We start from the raw sequence: 13,693 nt of genomic DNA on the forward strand, positions 1-13,693 counted from the left end.
ACTGATGGAGCCGTTTGATGACAAGGTCCAAGTCCTCACCCGGAGCAACCTGAGCAAGAGCCTTGGAAATCTGAACCAGTGTGCCAGGAGTCCCGAGATGGTGGGTGTTTTTACAGATACTATCCAGTCAAACTGAATTAATGGATTTTCTTATACCTTTATGCAACAGTGATCCACAACACAGCTCACAGTTGCTGAAGTGTTTTGATGTTCTGCTAAACGTTTTAATGTAGGTTCCTGCATTCTACCGTTTAGTTTTCCTGTAATTTAAAATGCAAGAATTCTGTTTTATAATGTTCAACAAAGGGCTTTGTTTTTCAATCTGCATTACATTGATTGTCATAGAAACAATGGTAAAACTGATCCCCAGCCCAACTGCTAGAGAACTAATACAAGAGACCCTGATATTATAGTTACATTCCAGTCACCAAGTTGTGTTTTATATTTCTAGATGCTGAAGGATTCCTACAGCAAACTCTACAATGACAAAATCAAGAAGTTTATGAGGGCTGATTTGCTCGGTGCTGAAGAGGGCTGTGAGAGCGGTGACAGCGGTGAGCCAACTGTAGCAGGCCCTTCCAAGGTCAGCCTAAAGCAAGACATGAGGTTGCCTCGCCTTGGAGTTGACTTTGGACTTCTGAAAACCAGGACTCTGAGCACAGATGTTAATGCTGATTCAGAATCTGATGATGCAACATTTTCGGCCAGAACAGCTGGAGAATTAACAGACGGCAGCAATTTGAACCTTCCACCGTTGGGACTCGGCTTGAGTGGGACTGCTCCAAGTGTAGCTCAGGTACCCAGACCTAAAATCGATGCTAGAAGTCCACAACTTAATGCTCCAGACTTTCATCTGTCTGGAACATTACCAGAGGGGCCAAATGTAAACAATACAGCTGGTGTACAACTGCCAAACACTGACATTCCATCAGTTGACTTGACAATGCCAAATCGTGAAAGACGTCATACTGGACTGGAAGGCAAAGGAACTTTTGGAACTCCAGAAATAGGAAGCCCAGATGGTAGTACCACTGAAATGGGAATAAAACTTAATGAGGGAAATATCAGTGGTCCATCCACTGGTGTTCCCAAAGTGGACATTGAAGGAACAAACAAAGAATTCAAAATGCCAAAATTCAAACTGCCTGACCTGGGCCTCTCTGGACCTACTTTTAGTGGTCCAGAATGTAAGATTGAGACACCAGATGTAGGAAGCCCAGATGTTCCTTCAGATAAACTCAATTTCAAGTATTCCAAGAAACTGAAAAGGCCAGATTTAAATGTGGATGATCTTTCCAGTTATGTAGAATCACCCAAGCTTAGGCTGTCTGGGAGATCCCCTGAGCTAGACCTAGAAATGCCAGGTGTTAATGTATCACAACTTGATCTAAATGGACCAGACACTGACATGCCTTCAGGTGAAGTCAAAGTGCCGCTTAAGAAACTAAAGATTGATCTTAAATCTCCAGATTTAGATGTGGATGCTCCATCTGGTAAACTCACTATGCCCAAATTTGGGTTGTCAGGCAAAGGTGAAGCTGATGTTGAATTGCCTAATCTAGGTCTCAAAACACCAAAGATAAAAGATGGGATTCACACACCTCATATAAGTCTACCCAAAGCTGACCTCAAAGGTCAATCTGGAAAATACAAGGTTCCTAAGTTTGCAATGCCCAAGTTTGATTTACCAGACATTCCAGTTCCAGATTTTAATGGAGACTTCAAGGGACCACATGTGCAGTTGGCTGCACCACATCTCAAAGCTGGAATTGCAGACCCAAATGTTGACTTAAATGTACCCTCGGCTGACTTGGGCATTGCAAGCCCATCTGGAAAACTCAAAATGCCAGGTTTTGGGTTATCTGGCCCTAAAGTTAAAGGACCTGAATATGAGTTAAAAAGTCCAGACATGGATATTTTTGCTCCCAAGTTTAAAGGTGGCATCAATTTGCCTGGTGGTGATCTCAAAGAGCCAAAGCTAGACCTCAATACCCCTGATTTGGGTATTAATATGCCTTCTGATAAATTGGACATTGATGCAGATGCTCCCACTGGAAAATTTAAATTGCCAAAATTTAAACTTTTTGGTACATTGCCAAAGAATAAAAATATGGATATCAATGCAGGGATGAAAACACCTGAACTAACTTTGAAATCCCCAAAGATAAAAGGCATAGATGCTCCTGACATGAGTGTACCAAACATGGATCTCAAAGCTCCGAAAGCTCCAAATTTAGACCTCCACACTCCAGATGTAAACATTGGTTCACCCAAAGGGAAATTCACAATGCCAAAGCTGAAAATACCCAGCTTAGACCTATCAGGTCCAAATGGAGCAAACATTGATGTAGATGCATCTCTAAACAGCCCAGATTTGAATTTGCCTGAGATGGACCTTAAAAAACCCAAACTAGATCTTTCTAGCCCAGATGTCAACTTACATATGCCCTCAGGTAAATTGAAAGGACCAGCATTGACAAAACCAAATGTTGACTTGAATGCTCCTGACATGCATATTGATGATCCCACAAGCAAATTTCAAATGCCCAAATTTAACCTCTCAGGCACATATCCAAAAGGACCAAATTTGGAGATAAACACTGATCTAAATTCACCAAATCTAAGTCTTAAATCTCCAAAGATAAAGGGTGGAATTGATGTCCCTGACTTACCAAACATGGACGTTAAAGCTTCCAAGTTACACGTGAACAATCCAGATGTCAACATTGGTTCACCCAAAGCAAAATTAAAGATGCCCAAATTAAAGATCCCTCAATTTAGTCTTCCAGGCCTAAAAGGACCTGAGATTGATGGAAATTTAGATGGTCCAGACATGGATATTAATGCACCCAATGTCACTCTCAAAGGTCCTAAAGCTGATTTAGAAATGCCAGATGTTGATATTGCTGGTCCATCAGGAAAATTCAAAAAACCAAACTTGAACCTGCCTGATTTGAGGCTTTCTGGTGCAAAGTTAGATGGCCATGAATTTGACTTTAAATCACCTGACCTAAATATCTCTGGTCCCAATCTCAGTGGTGGAATAAATCCACCAGACCTAAATATACCCAAGGCTGACCTCAAAAGCCCCAAGCTAGACCTCAGTACCCCAAATGTCAATTTAGACATGCCATCTGCCCGACTGAAAATGCCAGAGCTTCATGCTCCAGACTGGGATGTTAATGCTCCCTCAGGCAAATTGAAATGGCCAAAATTTAATCTTTCAGGTACACTGCCAAAAGGACCAAATATGGACATAAACACAGATCTGGATTCACCAGATTTGAGTCTCAGATCTCCAAAGATAAAGGGTGGAATTGACGGCCCAAACTTGCACTTACCAAACACGGACCTTAAAGCTCCCAAGTTAGACATGAACACTCCAGATGTCAACATTGGTTCACCCAAAGCAAAGCTGAAAATGCCAAAATTGAAAATGCCAAAATTTAGCCTCCCACACCTAAAAGGACCTGAAATGGACGGAAATTTAGATGGCCCAGATGTAGATATAAATGCACCCAATGTCAACCTCAGAGGTCCTAAAGCTGATTTAGATGTTGATATTGCTGGTCCATTCGGAAAATTCAAAAAGCCGAACTTGAACCTGCCTGATTTGGGGCTTTCTGGTCCAAAGTTAGGTGGCTCTAAATTGGACCTCAAATCACCTGACCTAGACATCTCTGGTCCTAATCTCAGTGGTGCAATAAATGCACCAGACATAAACATGCCCAAGGTTGATCTAAAAAGCCCCAAACTGGACCTCAATACCCCAAAGCTCAACTTAGACATGCCATCTGGTAAATTGAAAATGCCAACACTGGCAAAACCGAAGGCTGAGCTTAATGCTCCAGAATGGGATGTTGATACTCCATCAGGCAAATTGAAATGGCCTAAATTTAATCTTTCAGGCACATTGCCAAAGGGACCAAATATGGATGTAAACACAGATCTAAAATCACCAAAGATAAAGGGTGGAATTGATGCCCTTGACTTGGACTTACCAAATATGGACCTTAGAGCTCCCAAGTTAGACATGAACACTCCAGATGTCAACATTGGTTCACCCAAAGCAAAGCTGAAAATGCCAAAATTGAAAATGCCAAAATTTAGCCTCCCAAACCTAAAAGGACCTGAAATGGACGGAAATTTAGATGGCCCAGATGTAGATATAAATGCACCCAATGTCAACCTCAGAGGTCCTAAAGCTGACTTAGATGCTGATATTGCTGGTCCATTTGGAAAATTCAAAAAACCAAACTTGAATCTGCCTGATTTGGGGCTTTCTGGTCCAAAGTTAGGTGGCCCTAACTTGAACCTCAAATCACCTGACCTAGACATCTCTGGTCCTAATCTCAGTGGTGGAATAAATGCACCAGACATAAACATGCCCAAGGTTGACCTGAAGAGCCCCAAACTGGACCTCAATACCCCAAAGCTCAACTTAGACATGCCATCTGGTAAATTGAAAATGCCAACACTGGCAAAACCGAAGGCTGAGCTTCATGCTCCAAACTGGGATGTTGATGCTCCCTCAGGCAAATTGAAAATGCCTAAATTTAATCTTTCGGGTACTTTACCAAAAGGACCAAATATTGACATAAACACAGATCTGAATTCATCAGATTTGAATCTGAAAAGTCCAAAGATGAAGGGTGGAATTGATGCCCCTGTCTTGGACTTACCAAACATGGACCTTAAAGCTCCCAGGTTAGATGTGAACACTCCAGATGTCAACATCAGCTCACCCAAAGCAAAGTTGAAAATGCCCAAATTGAAAATGCCTAAAGTTAATCTACCAAGCCTACAAGGACCTGAGATTGATGGCAATTTAGATGGCCCAGACGTTGACATCAGTGCACCCAAGGTCAGCCTCAAAGGGTCCAAAACTGGCTTTCAAATGCCAGATGTTGATTTTGGTAGCCCATCTGGAAAAATTAAAAAGCCACATTTCCAAATGCCTGATGTGGGGTTTTCTGGTCCAAAGTTAGATGGCCCAAACTTTGACTTCAAGTCACCAGATCTTAATGCCAAGTTACCGAAAGGACCGAATTTGAACTTAAATTCAGACCTCAAAACTCCAGATTTGAATCTCAAAGCTCCAAAGATGAAAGGTGGAATCAATGCCCCCCAGTTGGGTTTATCAAATGTGGACCTGAAAGCTCCAAAGTTAGATATGAACACGTCGGATGTCAGCATTGGTTTACCTGATGAGAATTTCAAAAAGCCCAAAATCAAGATTCCAAAAGGCCCAAATGCTTATATAAATGCAGATTTACAGGGACCTGACCTGAATATCCCAAATGTAGACGTTAATGGTCCAAGAGGAAATTTAAAAATGCCAGGTTTAAATACACCAGACCTCAGTCTCTCTGGACCTAAGACAAGTCTCAAAGGTCCAGACGCTGACATGAATGTTCCGTCTGGAAACATCCAGGGTCCTCAGACTGATCTTGATTTGGCAGACAGAAAATTGAAACTCCCTTCCCTCAAGCTGCCTCAGTTTGGAATCCCAGATCTTAATAGGGCAGGGTCTGATATTGACTTTGGTGCATCTCTGAGACCAACAAATCTGGATATTTCTCCTCCAAATGCAAAACTGAATGTAAAACCACCCAAGTTGAAGGGGGATATCCCAGGTCCAAAGGTCAGTGCTCCAAACATGGACCTCAACGTGCCTAAAGTGGCAATGCCGAATCCAAAGCTGCATCTCAAATCTCCAGATCTTAGCATTGATGATCTTTCGCTAAATTTCAAAGGACCTTCCTATAGGAATCGCAGATCAGATATGACAGGTGTGAAAATGAATATGCCTGATCTGGATGTAGATGGAGATGTCAGATTTCATCACACTGATAGAAAGTCATCTAGGACCAAAGTAAGGTCCAGCTACCCTCTAGTGGATGCAGATTTTGGCCACCATATTGATTTCAACCGTTCAGATCTCAACATTGATGATTTCACAGGAAAGGATCACGTTCGTAGAGCCAGAGGTTCAAAACTGGACCTCCAGGCATCACGTAACCCTGGACAGGGGATCTCCCAGTCAGGTGTTAAGGTTGACATGAGGGACCCCAGACACAGCAGAAGAATCCCGGCTGGTGCCACTGATATATATTCAAAGCACCAGAGAACAATGCAGCCTGTCCCGACAGCTCGTTTGCCACATTTGTCTCAAGATTCAAGAATGAGAGAACCTGACAGTTCAGACGGATACTACGTCACTGTTTTTCCAACTCAGACGCAAAATCAAAACATGCCAAACCGTAAATATAACACACTTGGAGGGCTTGACTTTCGTCCAGGAAACATGGACCTTGAAGTTCCAGGTAAAACTGACCTTAAAGGGTCAACGTTCTTTTTCTCCAACCTCATATAGGTTTCAGATCACTCATGTTTCCACAAGCGGTATCAACTGTTTCTTCTAGTATGCTATTTGTATTGACTTTATTTATTGTGACTTAAGTTGTTGTATGTTGTTGTATGATTTATGAATTTTATGAAATGTGTCATTTAATTTTTTTTTCATATATAAAGTAACCTGTGCAGCTTTGTAATGATGCAAATGACGTTACAATGCAGCATTCTTGCACTTATTTCATATGTAAAACTTTTTCACATTTTTTTTTTTTACTGAATGTTTATCCTATACAATATTTGTTTTAAAAGTAGATTTTTGTGTATATAATAGTTAAACCTTCTGATTTTGTTATGACACCGAAAGGATCCAAAATATCCAAATTCTCTCTCTTCACTGCTCAGGTTGAAACTCAAGGAGGAAATTTGTAAATTTGAGGGACTTTCTGGGTGCAATTACAAGATTAAAGGAGGGAAGTTGTTTTGTTATATATTATCAACTGAATGTTAAAATATTCAAAGTTTTGTGTATTTTTCTATTATATTGTGCATCTGTTCTTTTGAAAAAACCCACTATATTTTATATTCATTGGGGATGTATATAGTTGAGTTTATTGAAGTGTTATAACCATTTTTGTTTTTGACATTTTTGAGCAATAACATAATAAAATAATAATGGAATTATTTCAGATTACTATAGTGTATATATTAAACTATACAAACTGATTTAGGCCATTTTAGAGTTGACCATGAAGAAATTAAAATTTGTCACAATGGACACATCATATTTCCTATTGTTGTTATATTGTACCAAATATGTTAAATAAAAAATAAAAAGAAGAAAAGCACAGTAAAATATTTAGATAATCTGTTTCATGACTTATATTATAGAGTTTTATTGAAAGGAAGAAAGTGTAGGAGTGGTTTTATCGGGTTTACATTTTATTTTAATCTGTAGGTTTATGTAGTTGAATACATTTAAAAAAGTATGATTAAATTTGCTCAGTCATACAAATATTGTGTTCAGTTTTCAAAAATAAGTAAAAAAAAAAAATATATATATATATATATACATATATATATATATATATATATATATATATATATATATATAACTAATCAAAAACATAAATCTGACAGCATTAAGCTTCCGCATTCAAATGGAGACAAGGATTCAGGTTCATGTGAAAAAGTGCCTAACATCTTTGTCGGTAAATGTTTTCTAATATCAATTAAAGACAAAGATGTTTCACTCTTTTTCACAAAAAAAAATTGTCAGCATTTATTATGTGAGACTGGTCTATTTCAGTGGAAGTGAAGTGGGACAGCCGCAGCAGTTTTCAGGACCAAGTAGGCATCATCATGGTTGCAGGCTCTTTAGTATGAAACCGGGCCCCCGCTGTTTTTTTGGCTTCTCTGCAGCCCAGTGAGGATGCCCAGGGAAACAAAAGGAGGGAGTGTCGCACTGGATGCGTTTTCACACAGACCGTGGACTGCGGAGTTCGTTACACTGGAATCACTTTGGGAAGGGATTTCCACGCAGCCGGTACGAACAGGAGGAACCGAGGCTGGATTACAAAACGGGGCAAAGTGGTCCCAGACTCTCAGGGGCCCCAGAAGCCCCAGACACACTCTACTCTATTTCTGTCTATCTGTGCTCTTGAAGGAGGGAAGTTGTTTCTTTTTCACTTCATGTGATCCCGGGTGAAAAAAACCTTTTCTGTGCGACCGCGGGACCGTTCTGTTCGCTTCACATGTTCCATTTAACCGGACCGAGCTACAACACTAAGCACTTCACTGACATTATTTACTTCAGTGTATTTGGTGTATATTACCAAAACTTTATATATATTATATATATATATAACATAAATAATGTGTATATATAAACACACACGTGTATATATATACATACATATATTTATACACATGTATATATAAAATACGTCGGGTTTTTTAAAGGGCCTCCGGGGCTTCCACCTCCTCCGACCACGGGGCGGCGCGTCGGTTCCGGCGTGACGTCAAAGACGCGCGCCAGCACGCCAGCGCGACCTTCCCCGCAGCGAACGGCGAGGGACGGGAAGCGGCAGACAGAAATTATAATTATCATGTCTGTTTGCGAATGATTTCACAGGAGACCCGGTGCGAGTGACCGTGGAAGACCAACCGGACCGAGATGCTTCGTTTCTCTCTGGTGGCTTGTGTCCGAGGAGCCGGTAGAAGGGTGAGTGACTTCAACGCCGCACGGGAACCTCACTCCGCTCGGCACGCGCGGTTCAACGTAAGGTCCGCTGCAATTGTGAGACCGTTGGTGAATATCCACAGTCACGGACGTCCATTTTCTCTTTAGCGCTTCAAAGTTCACACATATCTAATAATAACATATTAATATGAGACCTGGGTTCACAGAGCGCTTCGCAGGAAGATCTGCACACAAGAAGAGTCCCAATCAGACTTTGTGCTAGAAGCTGTAAAACGGAATCTTCAGAAACAGCTAACAGCAATAAGTCAAATAAATAAACTATCTGACCGTTTCTCATTACCGATTAATACGTCGATTCATTTCCAATAATCCATCAGACATTTATTCTTTATTTCCCGTGAATCACTTTTTTTTAGTTTTGTCAGGTAAAAGTGATATAAAAAGTTTTCTGATATTATAATTTAGTCTGTTAATTAACTGAAAGAAGAGGAGAGAAAAAACAAAACAATTTCCCAGAGCCCAGGGTGACATCATGGAATTAATAAAAATATCTTTAATTTACAAAGATGTTTAACAGAGAAAATCAATTCTTCACAATAAAGAAGCGGCTCAACCTTTGCCAGTTTTTCTTTGAAGAATGACTGAAATGATCAATTGATCATCAGAACGGGTGCAGATGAGTTTTCCGTCAAACTATAAACGGTTGTTGCTGCAACCTGAATCTTTTGTCTCCGGCTGTAGGAGCTTACGATGGATCCAAAGCGTCGCTGTCTTCAACAGCGTAAACTCTTATCACTTTCTCGTGACTTCAGCCGCTGCTTGGACATAACGTCGTCTCAATCACAGATGATCTGGATGCAGTTCTGTCAGCCAGGAGGTCAAATCCTTAACTGTGTACTTTAACCAAAGTGTGATGTGGAGTCGTCTCTAAGCAGCAGCTGGATGTTTTTAGTGTGCGTTTCCTTCCCACTAACTCCGGGGTTTTCTCCTCCTCAGCTTTCCTCGTCGTTCTCTGGTCAGAGCGCTCTACCTCCAAATCTACTGCTGCCTACCAACCTCGTGGATCCTGCCAGATTAAGTGAGCCTGAAGCTTGTGGCGTTTGGTGTTTGAAGTTCAGTATCAGATGTATTTGAAGTTACTCTACGTGATATTTTATACCAGTAATCGTCCAAAATGAGAAATAATGTGTTTTTTCCCCATTACATCGTTAAGGGACAAACGAAACTCCGTTCAGTGTTAACGGTTCCCACTTCAGGTGTCACAAACTGAAGTGAGACCGCTGAGACCACGACTAGGACGTCCCTCACTGAGCGGTCTCGTGTTTCCTCCTGCAGAGCGTCCTCCTCCTGCTGCAGACTGCTCCCTGCCCCTTCTGAGGAAGTGCGATGCCGTCGTTCCCGCTCACCTGAGCCCCGTCCGGACCTGGGTGGAGTCTCTGGAGAGGCAGGACAGCGAGCCGTTGGGCGTGGCCCAGCTCCACCCTGACGTCTTTGCGGCGCCTCCGAGGTAAAGCGCAGTCCGGCGTTTTTTTTTCACCTCGGTGTCGGGAGAGGATTGTTAGTTCTGCCCTTGAATCCAGTCACAAAGGGAAGGTCTGTGTGAGGTGGGAGACTTGTGTGAATCCCGGGTTCATCGCTTGCTTTGTGTTTCCCTCCCCTCAGGCTCGACATTCTCCACAACGTTGAAACGTGGCAGAGGAATTACAAAAGAATCGTAAGTCACAGATTTACGCCGAGATATTTGTCCTGCACGCTGTCGGGTGGCTCCATCTCGTATTTGACGTTGTGTTGTGAGATGCACTGTGGACACCTCCAGGCTTCAACTGTAACCAGATAAACACGAGTCTAAGCATTTATGTTTTAATATATTAGTCACCGCGTAGACTCTCACGTGTGTTCATTGTTTTGTTGATTTTAATGGCGAGACAAAGACACATTTCCTGCTGTAGTGGGACAATTAAGTTCGGTTATATTCTATCAAAACTCTTTTAAATGTGCATCAAGCTCGTAAAGTGATCAGACAGCTACAAAGACTTTTTTTTATGTTATCATTTATTAGTTTTATTTTCTAATCTTACAATGAAAAGCCGTATTTATGCATGAATTTCGCCTCACCAACCGTTGTCTCCATCTTTCAGAGCCACGCCAACACAAAGATCAGGTCAGAGGTCAGAGGTGGGGGCAGGAAGCCGTGGAGACAGAAAGGGAGCGGCAGAGCTCGTCACGGCAGCATCCGGTCGCCGATATGGAGAGGAGGTGACTGTTTTGATGGTTTTACTGTGAAATGTGGTTAAACCCGCGTGTTCCATTTGTCCGCTTCGTCTTTTTTAATATAAACGAAGCCAACGCCCCGGCTGCGTAGTCAGGATACAGCGCCGCCACCTTCCTCCCGAGTCGACCAGGTTCACCATCTTTCCTCAGTCGTGTGATCTGGAGAGATTCACGGGTTTGAAATCAGAGGAGGCCTGACAGGTGATGTCTCCCCCTCAGGTGGGGTGTCCCATGGACCCAGAGGGCCGACCAGCTACTACTACATGTTACCCATGAAAGTCCGAGTGCAAGGACTCAAAGTGGCGCTGAGCTCCAAGATGGCTCAGGTAACTGACACCTGTTAAACTCATTTAAACAATATCCTCAACCAAAGGAAAGCGTTTTGTGATGCACGTGTATTTTGGTTTTCAGTGCTAAAAATAGCCTTAACATGTACAGTCCAGAAAGTTACACACTTTTCTGTTCTTCAGGCTCTGAGCTTCAGTGAATGTAAAATAACAGACGTATACTAAAGTGAAGAGTCTCCGCTTTAATCCGAGCAGTTCAGTATAGAAAGAACGGTTTGGGAGATACAGTCCTTTAAACACACAGTGCCCAGAGTTAAGGGGGTCAAAAGTAATTGGACGGATAAAACATGAAGTGAAACAAAGTTATTATATTTAATATTTAGTGGCAAATCCTTTATGCCAGTGACGGTCTGAAGTCTCTGACCCACAGACATCAGCAGACTCTTTGTATCTTCCCTGGTGATCCATTGCTGCCTCCTGAGGCTCTCGCTGCTAGGGGTCTCTGCCTCTGGTCTGGTCTTCACCCAGTGGGACTGAGATCAGGCGACCGACTCGGCCGCTTCGAGGAAAAGCTCGCTGGTTGCTTTGGCTGCATGTTTAGGATCGTTGTCCTGCTGAATGATGAGACGTTGCTCGGTGAGTTCTCATGCATTTGGCTGAACCTGAGCGCAGGTTGCTCCTGTGAACCTCAGCATTCATCCTGCTGCTTCCATCGGCAGTAATAGATGCCAGTGTGCCGGTTCAGTTGGAGCCATACAAGCCTGAGCCATAAGAGAACCACCGCCGTGTTTGGTGGCTTTGGGTCCTGAGCTGCTCGTTTTTTCTCCTTCCTCTCCATCATTTTGACAGAGGTGGATTTTTGTTTCATCAGTCCATAGACCATGGTTCCAGAGCTCGACCGGTTTCTGTGAACTGCAGCCTGGCCTTTCCGTTTTTGCATCTTGTTGTGAATCCTCTGAGGTCGTGGTCATGAAGTCTCCTCTTGATCGTCTTTCTTCCCCGTGAAAAAGACTTGGGCTTCTCGGTCTAATGGCTTTTTTGCCAGTTTGTAGTTTCCCTAATCCATTATTTTATTTCAAATTGAATGTGAAGCTCAGAGCCAGAAGAACAGAAAGTGTGTACCTGTCCAATTACTTATGACCTGGACTGTTTTTCCAGTGTTTTGAGTCTTTTTCTCCAGTGTGAGGCACCGGAGGTTCAGCAACATTAAAAATGCACCGAACCAGAACCTTGTTAAGGAGATAAGGCAAAGATATCAATCTGTTTGCGTTTTAAAAATTGCTTTTTATATTCCAATTTTCATAGACCTGTTTTTAAAAATCATTTTGGCTTGCAACAGTTATTTTCATTATCGGTAATTTTACAGACTCAAAAATGTCAAAAAAAAAAAAAAATGCCCATCACAACTTCTCTGAGCTGAAGTTGATTCTTTCACATGGCTCATATTGTCCCACCATCAGTCCAGAACCCACAGGTGTTATATTTACTCTCTTATGATGAGGAAGAAGAACAAACCCTCTCATGTTAGAGGCTGGAGCCAGTGAATATGTGGATTAATTTTCCTCCAACAATTGTTCTTGTGTTTTTTTTTTTGTGTCGACCCCATTCTGAACCGAATGCTGCGTGTTTTTCCAGGACTACCTTCACATCGTGGACTCCCTGAACATCCCCACGCCGGACTCTCAGTACCTACTGGACCTCATCCGACACCGACACTGGGGAGAGTCTTTGCTAATAGTCGATGTGTGAGTATCATCAACCAGGGCTCCCGTGCATCTTAACAAACTGTTCATACAAAAAATGAGTTTTAACGTCTATGCTGGTTACGTGCAACCAAGTTGCTGTTGCTCTTTGCAGAGGTGAAGAGTTTCCTGAAAACATTCTCCAGGCCACAGCAAACTTAAAGACAGTGAACATCATTCCAGCCATTGGTGAGTTGGGATTCAGCATTGATGCATCTAAAGGTTTGGAAATGTTTCTAGTAGTAATGCAGCGGCGTCTTGTTTCACAGTAGGTTGATATTTCTTCACATTAAAAGCAATTTCCGAACCAATAAATGGCAGAAAAACCCCCCCCAAGAATTTCTATGTTTTAAATAAGATTGAACTGATTCCTTGGTGGAGAAAAAGACTTTAAATACATTTTAAAAAATTCCTGTCACTTTTCTTTTAATTACAAAACGCTGTGTGGCGCCGGGTTTACTGAATTCCATGGTAATTTTGCTAAACAAGTTAATGGTGGCAGGCATAAAGCCTGAATTAGCAAACGTCACCCTGAAGACGAGCGCTATTAAACATCTCTCTCTTGATCATTTCCTTAACTTTATACAAAACAGAGCTGCACCGGTTTTTTACCTCGTGTCAGCAGCAGATGTTTTTGTCTGTTTTCTCGGGCAGGTCTGAACGTCCACAGCATGCTGAAACACGAAGCCATCGTCCTCACTCTGGAAACGGTCAAGTTTCTGGAGGACAAGCTGCTCTGGCACGACCAGCGTTATACACCTCTGTACCCGTTTAAACTGCCCTACTCCGACTTCCCGTAGAAGCCTTGACGTTACCTGTAATATATTCACTCACTG

At 42.2% G+C, this 13,693-nt stretch overlaps 2 protein-coding genes across 2 annotated transcripts; both read left to right on the forward strand.

The window, feature by feature from the left end:
* Positions 1-4: 4 nt before the first annotated feature.
* Positions 5-3,047, forward strand: LOC120800309 (neuroblast differentiation-associated protein AHNAK-like). The gene is made up of 3 exons (XM_040146325.1): positions 5-100; positions 452-2,453; positions 3,037-3,047. The coding sequence occupies exons 1-3, from the start codon at positions 5-7 to the stop codon at positions 3,045-3,047; spliced, it is 2,109 nt and encodes a 702-aa protein (XP_040002259.1).
* Positions 3,048-8,530: 5,483 nt separating this feature from the next.
* Positions 8,531-13,684, forward strand: mrpl4 (mitochondrial ribosomal protein L4). The gene is made up of 9 exons (XM_040146819.1): positions 8,531-8,578; positions 9,554-9,635; positions 9,893-10,064; positions 10,220-10,271; positions 10,696-10,813; positions 11,048-11,154; positions 12,751-12,860; positions 12,973-13,046; positions 13,512-13,684. The coding sequence occupies exons 1-9, from the start codon at positions 8,531-8,533 to the stop codon at positions 13,655-13,657; spliced, it is 909 nt and encodes a 302-aa protein (XP_040002753.1). The 3' UTR covers positions 13,658-13,684.
* The last annotated feature ends 9 nt before the right edge of the window (positions 13,685-13,693 follow it).

This window comes from Xiphias gladius, chromosome 15, assembly GCF_016859285.1.
Source record: "Xiphias gladius isolate SHS-SW01 ecotype Sanya breed wild chromosome 15, ASM1685928v1, whole genome shotgun sequence".
NCBI lineage: Eukaryota > Metazoa > Chordata > Actinopteri > Istiophoriformes > Xiphiidae > Xiphias > Xiphias gladius.

Excerpts from the sequence above, each read along its gene's own strand:
- mrpl4 (XM_040146819.1), top strand. The coding sequence starts at position 8,531 with ATGCTTCGTTTCTCTCTGGTGGCTTGTGTCCGAGGAGCCGGTAGAAGG. Across the intron at positions 10,065-10,219 it reads GTCTTTGCGGCGCCTCCGAG|GCTCGACATTCTCCACAACG; the intron begins GTAAAGCGCAGT and ends CCCTCCCCTCAG. Across the intron at positions 10,814-11,047 it reads GTCGCCGATATGGAGAGGAG|GTGGGGTGTCCCATGGACCC; the intron begins GTGACTGTTTTG and ends TCTCCCCCTCAG.
- LOC120800309 (XM_040146325.1), top strand. The coding sequence starts at position 5 with ATGGAGCCGTTTGATGACAAGGTCCAAGTCCTCACCCGGAGCAACCTG. Across the intron at positions 101-451 it reads GTGCCAGGAGTCCCGAGATG|ATGCTGAAGGATTCCTACAG; the intron begins GTGGGTGTTTTT and ends TTATATTTCTAG.